Source organism: Macaca fascicularis, chromosome 4 (assembly GCF_037993035.2).
Source record: "Macaca fascicularis isolate 582-1 chromosome 4, T2T-MFA8v1.1".
In the NCBI taxonomy this organism is placed as follows: Eukaryota; Metazoa; Chordata; class Mammalia; order Primates; family Cercopithecidae; genus Macaca; species Macaca fascicularis.
In genome coordinates, this window is record NC_088378.1 from 147810420 (window position 1) to 147833018 (window position 22599).

Sequence of the window (22599 nt, forward strand, 5' to 3'; positions counted from 1 at the left end):
AAGCAATAAACATCCATTTTAGAATAACTTATCCTAACTCCCAAAGTCCTTTAAAATGCAGGATTTCATTGCTGAACCCAGAGACTGAAGGTACATTCAAAGAATCACTGATTTTTTGAATCTTTTTTTGCAGGGGGGGGAGAAAGTTTATTACTTCTGTCACTTCCTTCCAGATTCTACTTATTTGGATAGCTTTTAACGCAATGCTGGAACTTGAATATTAGTACAGCTAAGTGCTGATATACAGATTTTTAAAGTACTTTTCCTATGATTATATATATTATTTTGCCTGATCTTATACTCTGTGTACAAGTCTGATTCTTAAACCAGATAGTACATTCGTTAAAGTTAGAAACTTTCTTCTTATAGAAGCACTAAGTTTAGAATCAGAAAACCCAAATTTGAATACCGATTTACTGTGTGTTGTGTATTTCTGAATGTTTCCTCATCTACAAAAACAAAAAAATTCGTAGCTTTTTTGTAGGAATTGAATAACATAGTATGTAAAACTGCCCCAGCACCAAGTTTGAAATAATAATAGATGTGTAATCATTTATTTGTTTATTCAACTTTCTACCACCCCCTACAGTATAATAACTCTGTTATATAATGAATGCTCAATAAATAAAATCTGACTTAATATGTCTAGATAGTCAAAAAGACTTGGATGATTGATTGTGTACTGAGTTGGGATTACTACAATTGTTGAATGTAGTTCCTCAACACTAAATTTCACTGTCTTGCCTAGCTGGTAATTCTGTCCCTCCCTTAAGGGTAAATAATATAGTCTGTTAAAGTGTGGCTTTGATATACAACATATATTATTTATCCTTAAAAAGGGACAGAATCTTTGAAGGTTGAAAAACCGACCCCCAAAATGGTCCTGGGGGGCTTTTGTCCTGTACTATGTCCCAGTCCTCTCTCTTACTGCGAGCTGCTTGAGGAATGCAAAGAAATGAGGATCTCCATGATCTTCATTTCTTTTCTCTACAGCATGACTTTTTCTCGTCTGTGTCTACTGCTAGAACTACCCCTCCTTCAAGCAGCATCAGTGTGGAAAATGGAACTTGCATACCTGGTTGATGTCCACACCATGAGCATATGATATGTTCTAACAACAAAGATGAATCCCCTCAGAATCTCCCATCACTTTCACAGTCAGCCTTGAACAGAAAAACTTTTCTCTGGTCTTTGGGGAGAGCTGTTTTTCAGTTCCTCACTTCTCTGTCATATATGTTGGTAAAAGGAACAAACTGTCTCTCATACTAGATGACACTATTTTTTTCTCCTTTCAACCTTTCCATCTGTCTTATCCTAGTTACCCCACACTGAAAAAGCTTGCTGGGAGAAGACCAGATATTCCCATTTATGTTGGAAACACAGAAAGGCCTGTATTTTGGAATCTGAATCAGAGCGGTGTCCAGTTGACTAATATCAATGTCGTGCCATTTGGAATATGGCAGCAGGTCAGAAATCTGTTTTCTTTCCATGCTTTCCAGTTATGCTTTCTGGGATGAATGTTATGTGAGATAGTCACCATAAGATTAAGTAAAAAAATGGGCCAATGTGGTCTGTCCCTGGTACTGCATAAACACAACCTCTATTTGAGCTTCAAACATTAGGCAGACTGTCCTGGGCAAAGATTATTTTCTTTCCATTAGCCCATACTATTATAGTATAACACTACAGAACAGGTAATAAATCTAGTTCTGAATAAGGAAATTTCCTCAAATATGAGGTTCAATTGACCATTCTTTCCAGAACAGGTGATTACCTTCTCAAATATTGAATTAAAAACCAAACTGAAATTCACAGTTGTTGGTTTGATTGTTAAATTCCAGGTGGACAAAAATCTTCGATTCATGATCTTGATGGATGGTGTTCATCCTGAGATGGACACTTGCATTATTGTGGAGTACAAAGGTATGTTTTTACCCCCATTGACAATGAAAAATGGAAAACATTCTTAATAGGAAGGATAGTAATATCTATATGAAATTTCATCACATGTTCATCTTCTAGCTCCATTTTGAAAGAATATAGCATATTATATCCTTGTCCTAGAAATATGGAGCTACCTTTCAAATAATTTTTCCAGAAAAATTATAAATAATGTCATCTAGATTGTGACAGGAGCAAAGCTTTCTTTCATAAGGCAATAAATATTTTACATTCCACCTATAGTGATTTCTTCAAAACTACCTTTATTAAATAAATGTCTTTTATTACTTTCACCTAGAAATATCATGTAATATAATCATGCACTGCTTTTCATATGAAAAGATGGCCTTACTGCCCCAACAATCATTTGATTATGAACTTCGCATGTAATTTGCAAAAGATACAGGGAAGTATGTTAATCCACTCTTCTCTGATCCTTTGGGCTCAACACCTGGAAAAAGTTGACTGAAGAAAGCAGTCTATGAATGAGCTAGAGTGGAATTAAGGTAAATGTCTTCATGAGACACTTAGAATCCACCAAGTCAAATAGGATGAATTTAGTCACTTGAAAATTCAGAATATACTATTGAAAACGTTAAGTTTTAAAAGCTTACTGTTTTCCCTTTAATATAATCAATTCTTCTATAATCAAATAAGTTCAATTATACAGACTGTACACGGAAGACTTTGTCTTGGAATTTAAACCATTCATGGGTGTTCAAGATTTCACCTTGAATACCTATACCTCTTTGTTTCTCCACAGGTCATAAAATACTGAATACAGTGGACTGCACCAGACCCAATGGGGGAAGGCTCCCTACGAAGGTTGCTCTAATGATGAGTGATTTTGCTGGAGGAGCATCAGGCTTTCCAATGACTTTCAGTGGTGGAAAATTTACTGGTAATATTTTATATGAAAGTGATACCAAGTATCAGGCATGGCACATTGCTAAATGCTGTGAGAGTAAATACAAATGTAATTGAGACATGGTCCCTCCCCACAAGAAGCATGCAATCTTATTGGGAAACGAGACTTGTAAGTTGCAGATTACAAACTAAAGTTTCTAGCTCAAAATGTGATGCAGCATGAAGGAAATGTTGAGATCTGAGAGCACCTCAGGAGGAGCCAAGAAAAAGAATCACTTGGATTCACCATGTAGACCATAGAGCAGAACAGGAAAGGCCTGAAATGGGTCATCCAGGCTTAGGTGCTCTTGGAATATGGTTCCTAATGGGGTGTGTACTTCAACCTGTGGATGTTCATATCAGGGAGCAGTGCACCCACAGAGGGTCCTCTAGTCGGGGACCTCTAGTGCACCCAGAGGAGGGTCCTCTGGTTGGGGGTCTTAGGCAGGAGCCCTTCTGCTCTGGGTCCAAGAGTGGGGTTGGGGTTGGCTTGGGGGAAGTGTGTATCCTCAACACTAGCATTGTAAGTGCTCAATAAATGTCCACTTAATAAATTAATATATCTGATAAGTGATCCCTGTCTAACAATGTGGCAGAAAATGCCCTGTTTTACAATATGAAGATAACCTTTGTCCCGTTCTTTGCTTTCTTCTCTAAGTCTATATTCATTGCCTCCCAGAGTGTGTAACCACATGAGAAATAGAGGGAAGGTTCTGTCCTTAAGAAGTTAAAAGTGTGACTGGGAAGGTAAAACATACTTATTAAAGGTTAACTGGCATTATCCCATTGTGTGTGACAGTGAGTTTGTGTGTGTGTGTGCACGTATGCGTGAGTACACGCATATACATTTAAAAAGGTCTTAAATATACCATAATGTTATGTCTAGGTGATGGGTAGCTTGTATATTTTTTTATATCCTTATCTGTGTTTGTCAAATTTCATAGAAACATTAACAGTAACAGCTCCCTGATCTTGTACCCGATATGCTCTGAGTCCTGTCTAATTCCTCAAGTTCCTTCACTGCCTGTCACTCTGATGCTTGCTATATATCAACCCATCCTGCCTTTCGTTTCTTAGACCCAAAATGTCAAGTGCACACCTGCCCTAGGTCTTTCCGTTTACTGTTTCCATTGCCTGGAGTGCAGCTGGCCCTGATTTGCATGTGACTAGCAACTTTTCATCTATGTCTCAACTCAAATGTCATCTCTTCACTAACCATCCTGTCTAATGATTCCCTCCATCTCATCCCACTCACCCCAGCCACTCTCTGTTCTGTTGCCGTTTTATTTTCTTCATGGTGCATCACTCTTTGCAATGACTTTACTTGTTCATTATTTGCTTCTCTCACTAGAACGAACACTCCATGAGAGCAGGGACCTGCTTTGCCTTGTTCACCACTTTATTCCCAGTGGCTAGAACCACGTCTGACAGAGTAGGTGCATAATAAATATTGGTTGCGTGAATGAATAAGCAAATGAACAGCGCTGTGAGAGAGGCATCATGACGCCATTTACAGAGAAGATACAGACATGGAGAAGTTAGGTAGTTTGCCCAAGGCTGCCCAACCAGTAAGTGGTGGGTCAGGATTTTCATCCTAGGTGATTCCAACATCATGCTCTTAATCACTGTGTATTGTCAGATTATGTTGAACACACCTGTTATAATCTACAAAAATAATGAGGCTATTTCCATGTTAGTAAAGAGTTAACAATTTCAAGAATTACAATACCCTTAAAATGCACATGCACACCAACTACGATTATGCATGCTACCCTGTGTATTCAGCTAGGGTCCGAATGACTTGCCATATACAAGGAGAAAGCTCAGTGTCTTTGGCTGGCTTGGTAACATTTTCCTAGTAACCAACTGAAATTTGCAAGATAAAAACTCCGGGGAAATCCTCCACTAATGACATGGAGCCTTGTTCTATTTCTGCCTTAGTTATCTATCAATTTTATCTCCTGAAGGAGTTCCAATCTGCTAGAACATGTGTTTTTCTGTGATTTTCCAGAGAGGAGAGTCTAATTTAAATCCTGTCATTTCAGAGGAATGGAAAGCCCAATTTATTAAAACAGAAAGGAAGAAGCTCCTGAACTACAAGGCTCAGCTGGTGAAGAACCTGCAACCCCGAATTTATTGTCCCTTTGCTGGGTATTTTGTGGAATCTCACCCATCAGACAAGTATGGCTAGACACTTTGTACATCTTTATATACAACTTAATGTATGGTGGAATGAGCGACTTTGCTGTGAAAGCAATGTGACATGAGAAGGAAAGTGATTAGTAGGTGTCTAGAACTTTTAGCAAGCTGCTGGAGAACACAGAACATGAATAAAAGCCACACTTGGCAGCCAGGAACTCTTTCAGGAGATAAAATAACAGATATTCTCCAAAAGGATCCCAGGAAAGAGGATGGCAACTGCCATTTCCTATTTGCCAGGAAGTGAACTGGGAACTTTTAGCTAAGCCATCTAAGTTAATCTCCCAATAGCACTATGCATAGGAAGGGGGTATTGTTCCTTTTTCGCAGATAGGGAATCTGAAACTCAGAAAGGCCAAGGGACGTGCCCAAAGTCACCCTGTTGGAAACATGAGTTGAGAATGGAACCCTGGTATGCTTAGTTCCAAAGCTCTTTTCTCTACACCATACTGCATTCCAGAATAGAATTGTGTCATTAACAGATTGAAGCTGTCTTCTCATGTTTTAGGTACCTCATGTGATTTTTCTTGCAGCAGTATAACTTGTGCAAATGCTATGAATCATCACCAATTTATGGGATTGTTGAAAGAAATAAAAGACCATGAATTTGATCTTGTCCCCTTTGCCAATGCTCAGCTAAGTCAAGAAAACTCTACATGATTAATTTCAAGATTCTCTTGAAACAAAAGAATTGCTTGCCAAATATGCAGGAATCAAAGATAAAATCTGGCAGTGTGGTTTGTTTTTTGATCTGATATCATAATGCCTATGGAAAAACTCATTTTGAATTTCATCCTAAGTCTGACTCCAACGTCATGCTCTTAATCACTATGTACTGTCAGATTATGTTGAACACATCTTGTGTTTGAACACAATGAAAGGAAAAGCTTAATTGTGACTTAGTTATACGAGAAGAAATATTTTATTAGGTTCCTAGAGCTGTTGTAACAGAGGAACATAAACTGGGTCATGTAACAAAAATTTGTTACAACAGCCCTAGGAACCTATTACAATTTTTATTAACAAACATTTGTTAAGTTCTAGGGGCCAGAAGTTTGAAATAAGCTGTGGGCTGAGCCATGGTCTGTTTAAAGCCACTGGGGAAGGATTGATCCCCGGCCCTCTCCCAGCCTCTGGTTGCCTCAGACACTCCTTGGCTTGTAGATGACCATCTTTACTGTCTCTTCACATGGCATTTACCCTGTGTGCCTATCTGTGTGCAAATTTTCCTTTTTTTATAAAGACATCAGTCAGATTGTTTTAGAGCCCACCTACATGACCTCATTTTCACTTGATTACCTCCATAAGGACCCTATCTCCAAATAAGGTCACATTCTGAGGTACTAGGACTTAGGACTTTAACATTTCATTTTTGAGGGGAAAACAACCCATCACACGTATTTATGTTAAAATGGAAACTTGTCATGGCACCAATTCATAATTTTATACATTTTTAAAAAATAAACCAATAGGCAGATTTTATTTTAAATTGACAGCATTAAAATTCCCTGCAAAGTTGAGCAAAATTTGAAGAATATTTCATTAGTATTGATAATTTATAGTTGAGTTTTGATTTATGTAATACCCCTTTGAATTCAATGTTAATATTAATGAGTTGACACAAAAGTTAGTAAATTTACTAAACTTGGACAGGCATAGTTTTGAAACTGTTATGCTTTTGCTTCAAAGCCAAATCAGTTCTTCTAAAAAAAAATATGAACCAGTTGTGTCAATGTGGATTTGAATGTTACATGAAAGTACATTTTTAGTACTTGCTTCTTTTTATTGGGAAACTTTTTGGGTATGTGTGGAACAACTTGAGCATGAGAATCTACTTTTTGAACTATACATTTTATAAAATCTAAATATAGATCAAGTCTTTCGGATGAAAATGTATGATCTAAATTGAGATGTACTCTGTTTAAAATATACATTGGATTTCAAAGACTTGATATGCAGAAAAGAATGCACAATATCTCAATTTTTAAAACTTGATTTCATATTAACATAACATTTGGATTAAGTAAAATTATTAACTTTACCTGTTACTTTGTACTTTTTTAATGTTGCTACTAGAAAATTTAAAATTACACACATGCTTGCATTGTGTTTCTATTGAACAGAGTTTAATAATTTTTGGCATCACAGATCTTTTAATAGAGTAAAATCTCAGCTGTATAGAACTTCTGGGAACTTGGGCATTCTAAATAATGAAATCATGCTAGGTAGCACAGTTTTCTGGATAGCTATAGTTTATCTCTCTAGATGTGAAAATTTTATGATTTAGGTATAATTGTCTTCTCAGAGTATTAGAACATAATTGATCTTTTCTTGATATCGTGGATTCATCATTTCAAAGTTTTAGAATGTAATAATAACAGCTTGATGTTCCTACAGTTCACTGGAGGATGTTATAACAGGATATGTTTGCCCCTGCACTAAATGGCCCCAGGCAGGAAAGCATTATATCTGCTTGTTACAGTTTAGCTAAGAGGCTGTTAGTGATCATTCTTCACTGCTGTAACAAATCTTTACCAGAAGTCTCAATCCTTCTTTTGATTTGCTGCTTCTAGCCACCTAAGTAATTAAAAGTCAAAAATTAACTTGCTTTCACTTTTTGCATATATGCTTATGAGAGAGGCCCTGAGCAACTCTCCTGGTGAAGGACTGCTAGAAGCCTCGTTCATAGAATACACTCCAAGGAAAAAGAATCGTTTTCTCAAATCAAAGCAATTTTGGTTTCAATAATGCGAAGAGAATCCTTGTTGCAGTTTTTTCTCTCACTAACCTCTCACCACTTTGCCCCAGAAGCATATGCAGTTTTCAGAACATGCACAGCAGAACAGGGAAATTGAAGCCCTGGCTTTTCAGCCAGAAGATGAAGAAGGGGACACCTGGGAGGCAGAAAAATACTGGAGAGATTTCAGATAGGAGGAGGCTTAAGAAAGTGAGCCCGTAAAATTATGGATAAACTCCTGGGTTAACTCCAAAGCTGCACTGTGCATATGGATCTGACCCTAAACAGGATATCAAACAGAGTACATATGCTTAAAACTATAAAACAGATGAAAGAAATCAAAGACTCTAATTAGATAAATGGAACAGTGTACTATATTCATGAATCGGATGTTTAATATAGTTCCTAATTTAATTATCCCCAAACAAATTTGTAGATTCAGTACAATGCCCTTCAAAATCCTAGCAGGATATTTTATGGATCTAGATAGTGTCTAAAATTTATAGGAAAGGCAAAGGAATTAGACTAATCAAAATAATTCTGTAATAGAAGAGTAAAATTAGAGGAACATATTCTCTACTTTTAAGATTACTTGTAAAGCTGCAGTAATCAAGATAGTGTGGTACTGGTGAAGGAATAGACACAGACATCAATGGAACAGAATAGAGAGTCCAGAAATACAACCACACATATATGGCCAATTGATTTTTGGCAACGATGCAATTTGGGGAAATGTGAATGAAAAAAGGCTTTATTTTTTATTTGAGAGGGAGTCTCACTCTGTCGCCCAGCCTGGAGTGTAGTGGCATGATCTCGGCTCACTGCAGCCTCCACCTCCTGGGTTCAAGTGACTCTCCTGCATCAGCCTCCAGAGTAGCTGGGACTACAGGTGCACGCCACCTTGCCCAGCTAATTTTTTGTATTTTTAGTAGAGACAGGGTTTCACCATGCTAGCCAGGATGGTCTCAATCTCCTGACCTCACAATTCACCTGCCTTGGCCTCCCAAAGTGCTGGGATTACAGCCGTGAGCTACGAGCCACCGCGCCCAGCCCGAAAAAAGGCAATTTAATGGAGAAAGGGTAGTCATTTCAACAAATGTTACGGGAGCAATTGCACACCCATACGCAAAAACAAAAAACAAAAAAAACCTACCTCGATCTGAACCTTATGTCATATGAAAAAGTAAGTAAAAATGGATTATAGATATAAATGTTAATACAAAACTATAAAATTTTTAAAAGAAAATATATGGGAAATATTCCTGTCTATGGGATAGGCAAAGACTTCTTAGATGTTGCATCAAAAGCATGATCTATTTTTAAAATTAATATATTATTATTTATTAAATTTTAAAATGATTGCTCTATAAATAGGAAACATTAAGAGGATGAAAAGGCAAACTCTAGACTCTGAGAACATTTTGCAAGTAGCATACCTGACAAATAACTTGTATCCAGAACATATAATGAATTCTCAAAAATCAGCAATAAGACTATGATTTAAAATAATTTTAAAAATCAATAGTAAGAAAATTTAAAAATTGACAAAATCTTTGAGCAGACACTTCACCAAAGAAGATATATGGATGTCAAATAAGCATATGAAAAGATGCTGAATAGCATTAGCCATTAGGAAAATGAAAACACCACAATGGCATAACTATTAGAATTAATGGCACTTTGGAAAATTGACAATACTACCTTATGTCAAAAACCAACGGCCCTCATGCTTTGCTCTTAAGGATGCAAAATGGTGCAGTCCCTCTAGAGAACACTTTTGCAGTTTCTCTGAAGCTAACCTTACTGTATGATCCAACAGTTCCACTCCTGAGTTTTTGCCCTAATTAAATTAAAACTTTTATTCACACAAAAAATATATATGCAAATATTAATAGCTCCATTCATAATCACCAAATCAACCCAAATAGCCTTCAACAGGTGAATGGATAAACAAGCTATGGTATAGTCATACAACAGACTACTACTCAACAATAAGAACTGCTGCATACAACAGTGTGGATGAATCTCAAAGGCACTGTGTTGAGTGACAGAAGCCAGTCTCAAAAGGTTACATACTAAAAGATTCTATGTATATGATTTTCTGGAAAAGGCAAAACTATAGGAATAGAGAGTAGATTCGTGATTGTGAGGAGGTAGGGGTTAAAGAAGAATTTTACTACAAAGTTGCCAATGCAAGGAAGTTTTGGGGGTGATGAACTGTCCTGTATCCCAATTGTGGTGGCAGTTACACGAATCTATATTTGCGTTAAGATCTATAGATCTGTGCTCCCTCAAAAAGTTAAAAAAAAAAAACTCAGTAAATTTGAAAAATTAAAGATCAAAAAAGGCAAACATGGTGATTCTTAAAGAGCATCTTGGTAGTTAAGGCAAGCATATTGGTTTTTTTGTTTGTTTGTGGGTTTTGTTTTTGTTTTTTGGTAGAAACAGAGTCTAGCTCTGTCATTCAGGCTGGAGTGCAATGGCGCAATCTCAGCTCACTGCAACCTCCGCCTCCCAGGTTCAGGGGATTCTCCTGCGTCAGCCTCCTGAATAGCTGGGACTACAGGCATGCACCACCATGCCCAGCTAATTTTTTTTTGTTTGTATTTTTAGTGGAGATGGGGGTTTCCTCATGTTGGCCAGACTGGTTTCCAACTCCTGAATTCAAATGATCCTCCCACCTTGACCTCCCAAAGTGTTGGGATTACAGGTGTGAGCCACTGCACCCAGCAAGCATAGTTAAGTCATATTTGTGATACAATCAAGTTATATTACATGCACATTTTATGGACTTCATAATCTCTTGCAAAAGCAATACATATAATAAATCTACCCATTTTGTGTTATTTGGAGCACAGTTTTTGTTTTAAATGCTAAAGCAAACTTTATAGATGTTTAAACTGCTTTTATGAGATTCCCTTGATTGTATATGGAACTTATTTGATCCTGAGCTTATGCAGTGACTCATCCCCTAGCTATAACATTTTCATGAGCAATCATCTGCTCCACAAAAAATTTATTTTATCATACAGTTACTGATATTTTGTGAACAAAGGGCAGGGACTGTTTATGTGCAGGCAGGAAATGCGTGTGTCATTTTACCGTGAAAGTACACTTACCGGTATTTGTCTGAATTTATTGGATAATAAGTCAGTTCTCGAGGAGAGTTTTCGTGACAGTAATCGTGTTAGGACTGCCCATGACTTCTCATCAACTGGAAGCAGCAGGACAGTAGGAGGAGTACATGGGATTGTGGTTTTTGTTCTACCACCATCTATCTGACTTCTCTGCACTTCATTTGTCTCATTGTTAAAACCTGACATCACTTTGACATTCTATGGTCTCTTGCAATGTAGCTACAATGTGTGTAATTGCTTAATGTGGTCTCTTGCTGATGTGTTTCTTTTGAAACTTCTTGTTGACTTTATTTAGCTGTCTTGTATCTTCCAAATTTTTTCAGAAAAGATTGGTCTAAGGTTAAAACATAATTTCTTTTGATCAATGCTCTTCGTTACTCGTAAATTCATTTTTCATTCACTGAGTGGCACTGTGCTAAGTACTGGAGAACTAGAGATAAAATGATTGTCTGTTCTCAGAGTGATGGTCTATTAGAAGAGCAGAACAATTGTAATGCAGAATGATCAATGCAGGCAAGGGGATACAGATGGAGAGGAGACGAACATTGGATGAGTCTATGAATGCTGCATTTTAGAGAAGGAGTAGGAACTGACCAGCAAAGCTAACAAGGTGCTACAATGAGAGATTGCAGGTCAGAACAGGAGATAGGGGTTGTATGAGCACTTTAGGACATGCTACGTGATTTGGATTTTTTCCTGGAAGGATAGGGAGCCTGATAGTCGGGCGAGGAACAGGAATGTAATCAGATGTGCACTGGAGGGGTTTGTATGCCTGTGTGATGGCAAAGGGAAAGGGAGGCCAGTTTGGAAACTGTTGCAATAACCCAGGAAGGAATAATGAATGGCAGTGGGGAGTGAGAAGGGAAAGCAGATTCAAGAAATATTAAGTAGGTTGAGTTGCAAGGATGTGGAGAAGAATTAGAGGTGGTGGGTACTTGACCACTTAATGTGATGCTGTAATTTAAAGCAATTAAAAGCTGCACTATTGCATGTAAGTAGTTGGCAAATACTTTCACTTTCCACAATACCCCATCTAGATACTGATTTTATTTTTATTTTATAGAGAGACAAAGACACATCAAGAAGTTACAGAACTTTGTGACCACCACACCTTATATTTTAGGAAGAGTAATGAATAGTAATGTGATTGGAGAGGGGAAAGTTGGAGGCAGGGGCACCTGTTAGTGAACCACGTAGAGACTAAAGGCCAGAAGAAGATGAGACACGGTGGTGACTGTAACAGGAGGATATTAATGTGTGTAGAAAGGGAAAAGCTACTGACATCTTTGGTGCAGTGACAGTATCCTCATTGTGTCTATAAAATTGATTCCAAGATCATAAATGTGTCACCTGAGTGCTATAGAAATGCAAATGATTATGTACCTTTTGCTTACCTGACTAAACATATCTATCAAGTCTGGGTAACCAATTTGTAGCTCAAGAAAGTAAAATTCCCTTAGCAGAAATGTCTGTCCATAAAACCCATGTTAGGTGAATCACAGTGGCAAATCCTCTTTCTCTGGATCTTTCTCTTTCTGCTCCAACACAACCACAATCACATTCTTGTATGACATTGAAATTGAAGAGTTAAGGCTTTTCAAGAAAGATTGTGATATGGAATTAGATTTGGGAGACACCACGCTTTTATCAATGCCACAGTTAGAAATTAGATCTCAGCCAGATGCGGTGGCTCACACCTGTAATCCCAGCACTTTGGGAGGCCAAGGCAGGTGGATTGCCTGAGGTCAGGTGTTCGAGACCAGCCTGGCCAACATGGCGAAACCCCATATCTACTAAAAATACAAAAAGTAGCCGGGCATGGCGGTGGGTGCCTGTAATCCTAGCTACTTGGGAGGCTGAGGCAGGGAGAATTGCTTGAACCTGGGAGGGGGGGTAGCAGTGAGCCGAGTCGTGCCATTGCACTCCAGCCTGGGCGACAGAGCAAGACTCCGTCTCAAAAAAAAAAAAAAACAAAAACAAAAAAAACAAAAAAGAAAACAAAAAAATTAGGTCTCAGAGCCCAGAAGTTGAGACCAGCCTCAGCAACAAAGTGAGACCCCATCTCTACAAAACATCAAAAAATTAGTCTGGCATAGTGGTGCATGCCTGTAGTCCCAGCTACTTGGGAGGCTGAGGCAGGAGAATTGCTTGAGCCCGGGGGGTTGAACCTTCAGTGAGCCATGTTCATGCTACTGTACTCCACCTGGATGAAAGAGTGAGACCCTGTTTCAAAAAGAAAGAAAGAAAAAAAGAAATTGGATCTCAAGATGGGTTGCAACTGAGGATGTATGTATGTAACAAGTAGATTTTTAATGGTTTTGAATGTAAAAGCTTTTCAGATTTGACTCCCAAAGTTTTGTGGCATCCTGTGAGGGCTGAGCCTTCACTGGCTGCACAGCCTGTGTTGGACAGCTGGGTGGAGAGCTGGAGCTGGGCTGACTGCTAACGGTATGGCCTCGAGCAAGTCATATGTCCTCTCTAAGCCTTAGTTTATCTCTCTGTCAAATGAGCATCATAATAGTACCTCGTGGGGCATTGTGAAGGTAATCAGTTAGTTCATATTAAACACTTAGTATAATGCCTGCCAAATAAGAGTTAATCCATATATTAACATTAAACACAGGAGTGTGCAATTCCCACCTATTTTCAGTAGTCAGTCTTGCTACATCTAACTTCAATTCCAATCACCATGCGATTATACTTAAAAACAAAGTATAAATACAATCTTCTTTGACTGACACTTCTTCTTGAATTAGGGACATTAGCCCAAATAGAGTATTTTTCCATGGAATAAGTGGAGGAGGATTGGAAAGTGAAAACGTGGAGAAAATAAAACAGAAATCTGTCATTGTACTCATCAGACTGTGCACTTGAGAATAAACTTTCTTACATGGGAGTGCTCTTATTTCTCAGGTACATCAAAGAAACAAACACCAAAAATGACCCAAATGAACTCAACAATCTTATCAAGAAAAACTCTGATGTGATAACATGGACCCCTCGACCTGGAGCCACCCTTGATCTGGGAAGAATGCTGAAGGATCCAACAGACAGGTTTGGCTTAAATATTTTTAGAGGATAAAAATGTTTTATAATATTTTTTCAATACTATGAGAAAATAAATGGCTCACCTCTGGCCTCTTGACAGGTTCCTATTTTGTTTGTTATGCAGTAAAATCCACACATCACTTTCTATTTTATTTTATTTTTTTTTGAGATGGAGTCTTGCTCTGCCTCCCAGGCTGGAGTGCAGTGGCACGATCTCGGCTCCCTGCAACCTCTGCCTCCCAGGTTCAAGCAATTCTCCTGCCTCAGCCTCCTGAATAACTGGGATTACAGGCGTATGCCACCGTGCCCGGCTAATTTTTGTATTTTTAGTAGAGACAAGGTTTCACCATGTTGGTCAGGCTGATCTTGAACTCCTGACCTCATGATCTGCTCGCCTCCACCTCCCAAATTGCTCGGATTACAGGCGTGAGCCACCGCGCCCGGCCTAGGTCACTTTTTAAAAATGGAAGTCTTACCACTTAAATAAAATGAACTATCCAATAAGTATCTCACAAATCTCGGGGAAGACTGAATTTTTTCCTAATCTTTTCATCCTGTATAACAATGACTCAAATGTTTTCACCATCTCAGAACCTTTCTAGAGGGTAAACAGTGAAGAATCTTTTCTTCTATTAAGGGCCATTGATACAGCTCAAAAATAAATTATTTTATGAAAGTAAAAAGCAGTAAGAAAATTAGTTTTCATGTCAGTGCAAATATTACCCAATTTCCCATTCCATAGATAGTACATTTGAACAAGTAACAATAACACACTGGAAATGCAATCCGAGAAAATTAACATGATGTCACAAAGCTATATTTTTTTGAATACTACTCTGAAGCCAAATGAAACCATCATGGGCTATTTGGAAATGGACTAACATTTTGGAGAGCGGTACATGCAATTACCAAAAGCTCACCCTCTCCCAGCCTTGCCTCTGCAAAGTCAGTATGAATGGTAAATCAGCTGATTCTGTCTTTTGCTAACTTCCCATATCAAACAAGTTATCAAATCTGGTCAATTCTCCTTCATAAAGCACTCACAAATCCATCACTTATCTCCAGCCTCTTCTGCCCTGGCCTTAATTCTGCCTCTCAAAATTTATCACCTAGACTCCTGCAGTGCCCCCTGACTCCCGCACAACTTCCCTTGACCCATCTTCCGTGCCAGTGTCTTCAATCTGCTGGTCACAATCCATTGGCGAGTCATAAAATTAATGCCATTGCTCACAGTCAATGTTTTAAAAATGAAATATAATAGAATAAAATGAATAGAATAGAAAATTCCTGAGTACATTTCATGTAACAAGCGTATCATTTCATGAAACTTTTGTTTCATAGGTACCCTTGGTAGGTGGACTCCAGGGTCCTAATGTAAAATATAGTCTTTACTGGGATGATAGGCAAAATGTTTGAAAGCCCCTGCTCTTCATTGCTGACAAAGTAACCTTTCTAAAGTGCAAACATTCCTGTTTAAAATTCTGCAGGATATCCTTAGTGTCTCCAGGATAAAAGTGTTTCTAATTTTATTTTCCAGGTCTAAAGGTTTTTAATTATTTCAGTTCTTAGCAACGTATTCAAGAGCCTTTGTCATTTTACATTTGCCTAACTGCAAAAATCATCTCTTTCTATTGCCCCAGCAGTAATTTTCAAGCTTTAATGAACATCAGAATAACTGAAGAGACTCACGTAAATCCAGATCCCTGGACTCCCTTCCCCCCCAGATCCGGATTCAGTAGATCTGAGGCAGAGCCCAGGAATCTGCATGTGTATCCTTGTGCCTCACCAAAGCATTCTGCGTGACTAGAAAGTCAACACTGTTGGGTCTCAGAGCTAAGACAAAGTATAGGGGACACACCGAGACCAAGTACTTTAACTGCCTTGCAAGGGGAGGAGGAAAAAAATGTGACCAAGGAAAGCTTAATCTGGATCTTTGGCATTTAGAGATGAGGAGGATGTCACAAGTAGAGAGAAGAAAGAGATTCTAGTCAGAAGCAATGGGATGTGCTGGAGACGGCAAGTGTCCAATGGGTTTGGTGAATGCGGATACTTCGAATGAGGGCATAAATATATGTCATTCATTGAGAAATGATTTGTTGAACTCCTTCTGTATACAAGTCATCATCCCAGGTATAGGGGATACAGATGTGAAGAGGCTTTTGTCCTCATAAAGCCATCTGTCTTCCTGAGTAGAGGGCTTGTGAGTGAAAGCGGAGGAAAAGGGTGAGATGGATAGGCGGCCAGGCTTGGAGAAAGTTCCCAGAAGCCAGTGTAGGGAATTTGGGCTGTGAGTGGGGGGAGCTGCAGAATATTATAAAGCAAAGAAGGGACATTACTGAGTTGTGTTTTAGAAAAACCATTTCAGCTTTGCAGAGAATGGATTGGGCAACAGGTAGAACCACTGGAGTAAGGGATGGTGGTTGGGAGGGTGTGGCTTTCTATAGAAAGAGATTAGTGAAGCTCTAGACTGAGGCAAGGCAAGGAGTTGCAGAAGAAGATTTGAGATATATTTAGAAGTGAGAAGCTTTAGGATTTGTTAAATAATTTTTCTTTTCTTTTTTTTTTTTTTTTTTTTACAGAAACCAGTACATCTGTAGCTTAGGGCATATAAAAGTATAGTTTTGAGAAGAGGGTCAGCTACCGCCACCTGCCACGTCTTTATGAGATGGGCACCTATTTCCCTCCTTATATTTTCTTTATCCAGATCACATCCTATTCCATTCTCGGGATTTAAAATTCCGCATTTTATGCAAGGATACATCTTCATATGAGATGGACAGAACTCTAGGATTGTCAGAAAACTCTATTATCCACATTACTGGCTGGGTTTGAGGGTAAAAACTTGCATCTGTCTATTGGCTGTGCTTTGATTAGGACAGCAAGAGCACCACATATTAGAGACACAAAGTTCTGGGAATTTCTTAAAGATACGCTAAAGTCATCCATATATCCAACAAATACTTATTGAACACCTGCTATGGGTTCAGCCATGGTTGCTACTTTCACCAAACTTATATTCTAATTGGGGTGGGGAGGCACAAGTGTGCAGGCATCCACAAGATCATATGGCCAGATTATAAGCAACATTTCCATAATTTACTTGTTTGGAACAAAGAGGCCCAAATTAGTGGTTTTCACACGTTTTTTTCTAGACATAGACTTCTTTCTTCAAATGAAATCTGACTTAGAAACCTATCACACTAGACAATAGGAGCTGCTCTGATTTAGGCAATGGTGGGACCACTGAGGCACTTTTGTGGGACCCCTTGTGAATTATCTGAGCAGTCTCAAAGCTGCTAGTCTGGTTGACTTTTACTACTTAAGTACTAACTTTTGCCTTCATTACTTGTTGCTTTCTTTCACTGTTCTCACACCTTTGTGTCTTTAAGCAAGGGCATCATAGAGCCTCCAGAAGGGACCAAAATTTACAAGGATTCCTGGGATTTTGAACCTTATTTGGAAATCTTGAATGATGCTGTAGGAGATGAAATATTTCTTCACTCATCCTGGATAAAAGAATACTTCACTTGGGCTGGATTTAAAGATTACAACCTTGTGGTCAGGGTATGCTATTGTTTTTCTTTGCTTTCTTGCATAATGGAAATACATGAACACCCCTTTGTTTTCCAATAAGCATTTATTAAGTCCTATCAACTGCCTAACAGAGAACAGATTTGACAGTGTGATCAGCAATCTCTTGTTGAATATTTAGAGAATGTTCTGAAGTCCCTAAGTTTTTCTTTTGGAACATCTTTTATCTCCTATCACCACGTGTTTTTTGTTGTTTGTGTTTGTGAGTGTTTAGGCTTTGTTTTGGCATGGCAGGAACAGCTATTTAAACTGTGAGGCTAGAAGGTAGGATCCACCCAAAGAGGTGATGGCCTGGAGCAAGGTGAGGTAGAAGCAGGTAACCCTTATCTGCAGCTATACTGAGGCTGAATTGCACAAATTAAGAACTAGGCCTAGGTCTACAGCTTAAACTAGCCCTAACACATTCATACAGAGCCACAAGCTAAGAAAGAGTTCATGTTATAACCTAGTCACCAAAACTGGACATATCTCCAGAAGCAAACTAAATACTAGCAGACAGAGGGTGCAAGACAAAGAGGAGGTCTGAAATGGGACAGGAGTAACTGCAAAGTCAGTGAGTAAACAGCCACCTGTGGCTTATATGAGATGCCTGAGGATGCACAGGGGAGCAAATTTAGGGATGTCATCAGGAAATGGACAACACTCACACTCTTAAGACACGAGTATTCATTACTCTCAGGGTAAGAACTACTCCTAAGTTTATCTTTCAATTTCTGAACACTAATGCCAGAGAATACTTACTATTCTCAAAAGCAATGATCCCCAAAAACCTAGCTGGGGCCCATGGCCAGTCTGTGGCAAAGTTTTTGCTGGCAAATAGTGAAATAAATAAGAGAGCAGGTATGTATGTCAACTCTCTTTTCTTGGGATGAATTGCTATTATTCCCATAGAATAATAGACTAAGTCCTTTCTATTTGGGTATTAAAACATTCTTTCTTCAATGAAATAAAAGGGTAGCAGAGGCAAGATTTTTTTCAGTCCTCACTTAGCCAAACAAATGGCTAATATCTATATTAGTTCCCAGATAATTTCTAGAAAATTGTCTTTGAAATCTAATGACCTAGGAAGCATTGGTAAATGATATTTTCATTAGGACAATTAGTATGAAAAAGAGAAAAACTTTTGACAGTTTTTTAATAAAACATTTTCAGTGAAACCATTTCTATATAGCTGCTATATGACAGTGAGAAACATTCCACATTTATTTCTTCACCTGCAAATTCATGGTGGGATTTGATATCTCATTAGTACTAGTACTTCAGATAGAATAACCAGCTCTATACATTTGGTGTTAGTGACATGAAGCTGTTTTGCTAATATAGACTAGGATTTGAATGTTACAGTTCAGGTGAGAGAAGAGACTCTTAATATTAATTTCCAGTTCATTGCTATCATCTATCATTTGAGAGCGTTTGAGTCTTACACATTCTTAGAATTTTTTAAAGACCTTGACCACTTGATTGATATTCTTCTCTTTACCATGTTGTCATTTGCACAGATGATTGAGACAGATGAGGACTTCAATCCTTTTCCTGGAGGATATGACTATTTGGTTGACTTTCTAGATTTATCCTTCCCAAAAGAAAGACCACAACGAGAACATCCCTATGAGGAAGTAAGCAGCAACACTGGTGGAAGTCTGCTTTTCTTCCTTCTTTCCATCCTTCCTTTCTTCCTTCCTTCCTCTCTTCCTTCCTTTCCTCCTAAATAAACTTTTAATTTTAGAATAACTTTAGGTTTACAGAAAAGTTACAAGGATAGTACAAAGTATTATTAACAACTTACTTTACTATGGTACATTTGTCACAACTAACAAACCAATATTAAAAATATTGTTATTGATCAAAGTTCACACTTATTTCTTTATGAGCCATTCCCAAAGATTGGATTCTCCATCTGCTTACTTCCAGACACCTGCTCAACCTAAGCTGTTATTAGACCTGTGAGCATTGATCTCTGCCTTCCTTTTCCTCTGCCCCTCTCAATGGGTGTCTCTGGAAAGGGAGTTAGATCAGCATGAAGCATCACGTATTGATTGCATTCAAATTCTGAACAAAGCTCTCGCCAGTGGCAGCATTATGTAAAAAGCCGTGGCAGTGGAGACAGTGTCAAGATGGGGATTGATGCCCCTTTCTGCACATCATGATTCCTGATTAGGAGGCTTTGAGCAGTTATTTAAGCTGTCTGAGCTTTAGGGGTTTTTGTTTGCTTCCACAGGGCTTGCTCCCACCTTACCAGTTTGTCGTGATAGTCAAATGACATAATATATGTGAGCATGCATTGTAATTTAAAATTGTCTATGAATGTCAGAATCATTAGTTACAAGGATATACAGTCTGCCCTTAAACTTATTGTATGTGCCATTTAAACGTGTGATGCCCTAAATGTAGAGTTTTAAATATACCTTCACCTAATAGATGTAATAAATGTGCTCTTAAACTACATTTTAATAAATTGACTAGTATTTTTGTGTTTACTAAAATACTTGCTATTGAAGAAGTCCTATATTGAAACTTCAGTAAAACTAATAATCTACTACCTGATTTATAGGTATTTAAAAAAACAAAACAAAAAAAACTGGCACCGGGCACAGTGGCTCACACCTGTAATCCCAGCACTTTGGGAGGCCAAGGCAGGTGGATTGCCTGAGGTCAGGAGTTTGAGACCAGCCTGGCCAACATGGTGAAACCCCATCTCTACTAGAAATACAAAAATTAGCTGGGCGTGGTTGTGGGCACCTGTAGTCCCAGCTACTTGGGAGGCTGAGGCAGGAGAATCACTTGAACCCAGGAGACGGCAGTTTCAGTGAGCCAAGATCATGCCATTGTACTCCAACCTGGGTGACAGAGCAAAACTCGGTCTCAAAAACAAACAAAAAAAACCAAAACAAAACTGGATTTTTTTTTTTTTTGAGACGGTGTCTTGCTCTGTCGCCCGGGCTGGAGTGCAGTGGCGCGATCTCGGCTCACTGCAAGCTCCGCCTCCCGGGCTTACGCCATTCTCCTGCCTCAGCCTCCCGAGTAGCTGGGACCACAGGCGCTCGCCACCTCGCCTGGCTAGTTTTTTGTATTTTTTAGTAGAGACGGGGTTTCACCGTGTTCGCCAGGATGGTCTCAATCTCCTGACCTCGTGATCCGCCCGTCTCGGCCTCCCAAAGTGCTGGGATTACAGGCTTGAGCCACCGCGCCCAGCCAGATTTTTACATGTAAGAAAATCCTGTGTGAGACACCGTATAGATGATAAATAGGCTTACACCTTTTTAGACAAAATGACTCTTTGCATTTATTGCTTTATGTATCACTTACCTAGCTTGCTTTATGCCAAGCACAGTGTTAAACACTTTGCAAATATTAAGACATTTAATCCAACAACAACCCTATGAACAGATATTACTGTCTGCCCCCATTTCATAGATGAAGAAACTGCGGTTATAAGAGTTAGAATAACTTGCCCATGGTTGTACAGCTAATGAATGGTGGTGCGGGGCTTTAACTCAAGCAGTCTAGCTCAAAGTCTATGCTCTTAGCCACGGTGTAGCCTTTCAAAGCTGAATTTACAAAACCTATAAATTGAGATGTCTGTTAGCCTCAAGAGATTCACCTTTGAAAATTTTTAAATAACTTCATTTAAAATATTTAATTTGGAAAAAAACATCACTTTTTCACAGCTTTCCATAATGCATCTGCCGGAGAGAGCAAGTAGCAGCTCTGTTGCAGATTTAAATACACCATGGGGCAAATCACGATGCCATCTCTGCACATGGTGCTGTTATAATGTCGCTTGAGGGCTTTTATCTCCCAGGATTTTAGGGAGAGTTCTATATGCTGAGGTTTGGTTAAAGGGGTTATGCCTACATATGGAAGAGCTCCTTTTCTTGCTACCTGGAGCCTTCTTATATTGCCTCCCTCCTGCCACCTTTTTGGAGGTATCAATTGCCTTTCAAACTCATCATTTCTATCACACTGACTCTCCATTCTTAAATGCATGGCTCCCGTAGCTCACCACCCTCCCGCACCAATCTGGAAGGGCTCCTCTCTAACTCTGCTGCAAATCCACCTTTCACTGCCTCCAGACCCCACCCGTGCCTTTCCCTTCCTTGCTTCACTTCTATGTGGGACTTTCTGCTTAACTGTCTCCTGCCTCATGGTGTGTAAGTTTCAGCGGGTAATTCTGGGTGACTAATCATTTTCCATAGATACCCGAAGGTACTGCTCCTTTGGCTTCCAGTTACAGACAAGGTTGCTCTAAAGAAAACTCATACTAGGTTGATCCTCCTTTCTTTGTGGGTGACTTTTAAGAATTACAGGATTAGTCCATATTCACTGATAAAAAGACTTTTTCCAGCTGATTTGGGGCTCTTATGTACATGTGTAGGATCTGTCATTCCATAGGCTCTACTTACAGAGGGCTTGCACACTGGTGCAAGGCACATCTCGTAAACTGGTGAAGCTGGGTGCAGATTGCATCAAGTAGAATGCAGGAGGAGAAGGGGGCAGGCCTGCTAAGCTCCAGCTGATCTGAAATTTCCAGAGAACTTGAAAATCTGGATTTTCATGTGAAATACCCAAATTTATAAATGTAGAAAGCAGAGTCAATGTTCTTAAAGAGCTGTAGACTACATGAAATGAGAGCTAGGCTGTATTTGGCCAAAGGATCATCAGTATGCTTTAAGCTGTGAAGATTAAAGAGAGGGGCCAGCTAGTAGGCTAGGGGACCCCTGAGTGCCAAAATGTGGAGGCTCTTGCTTTCAGCATCACAAATGCACTACCTTGTTCTCCCCTCACTCCAAAATTGATTCTATGTATTGAGATAACTGTCTAAATATATTTGACCTGGGAGCCATATGTAGTGTAGGGACGGGGCCAGCTATCTCATGGACATACTTTTGTGCTCGCCCTGCTGTCATCCACAGTACCTACTTCTCTTCCCTCCACATCTGAACGCCCCTCCATGTACTGTCTGGGATTCTACAGTCTCTGCCCTGCATCTTTGGTTTCCATTTGTCTGCATGCTTTGTAGATTCATGTAATCAGTTGAAT

The 22599-nt window shown here is 39.0% G+C and overlaps 1 protein-coding gene across 13 annotated transcripts in view; it reads left to right on the forward strand.

Annotated features, from left to right (window-relative positions):
- LOC102142214 (cytidine monophosphate-N-acetylneuraminic acid hydroxylase) overlaps positions 1-22599 on the forward strand; it is a 357828-nt gene that overhangs the window by 327193 nt on the left and 8036 nt on the right. For 10 of the 13 annotated variants that reach the window (XM_065544341.2, XM_074038754.1, XM_074038755.1 and 7 more), the window contains 7 exons: positions 1319-1466; positions 1842-1923; positions 2705-2842; positions 4893-5028; positions 13834-13974; positions 17358-17532; positions 19059-19175. In XM_065544341.2, coding sequence (XP_065400413.1) covers positions 1319-1466; positions 1842-1923; positions 2705-2842; positions 4893-5028; positions 13834-13974; positions 17358-17532; positions 19059-19175 — 937 coding nt within the window. Of the gene's footprint in view, positions 1-1318; positions 1467-1841; positions 1924-2704; positions 2843-4198; positions 4280-4892; positions 5029-13833; positions 13975-15608; positions 15904-17357; positions 17533-19058; positions 19176-22599 lie in introns of those variants that run through there. The other 3 variants (XM_005553875.5, XM_045389980.3, XM_074038756.1) reach the window with 3 other exon arrangements.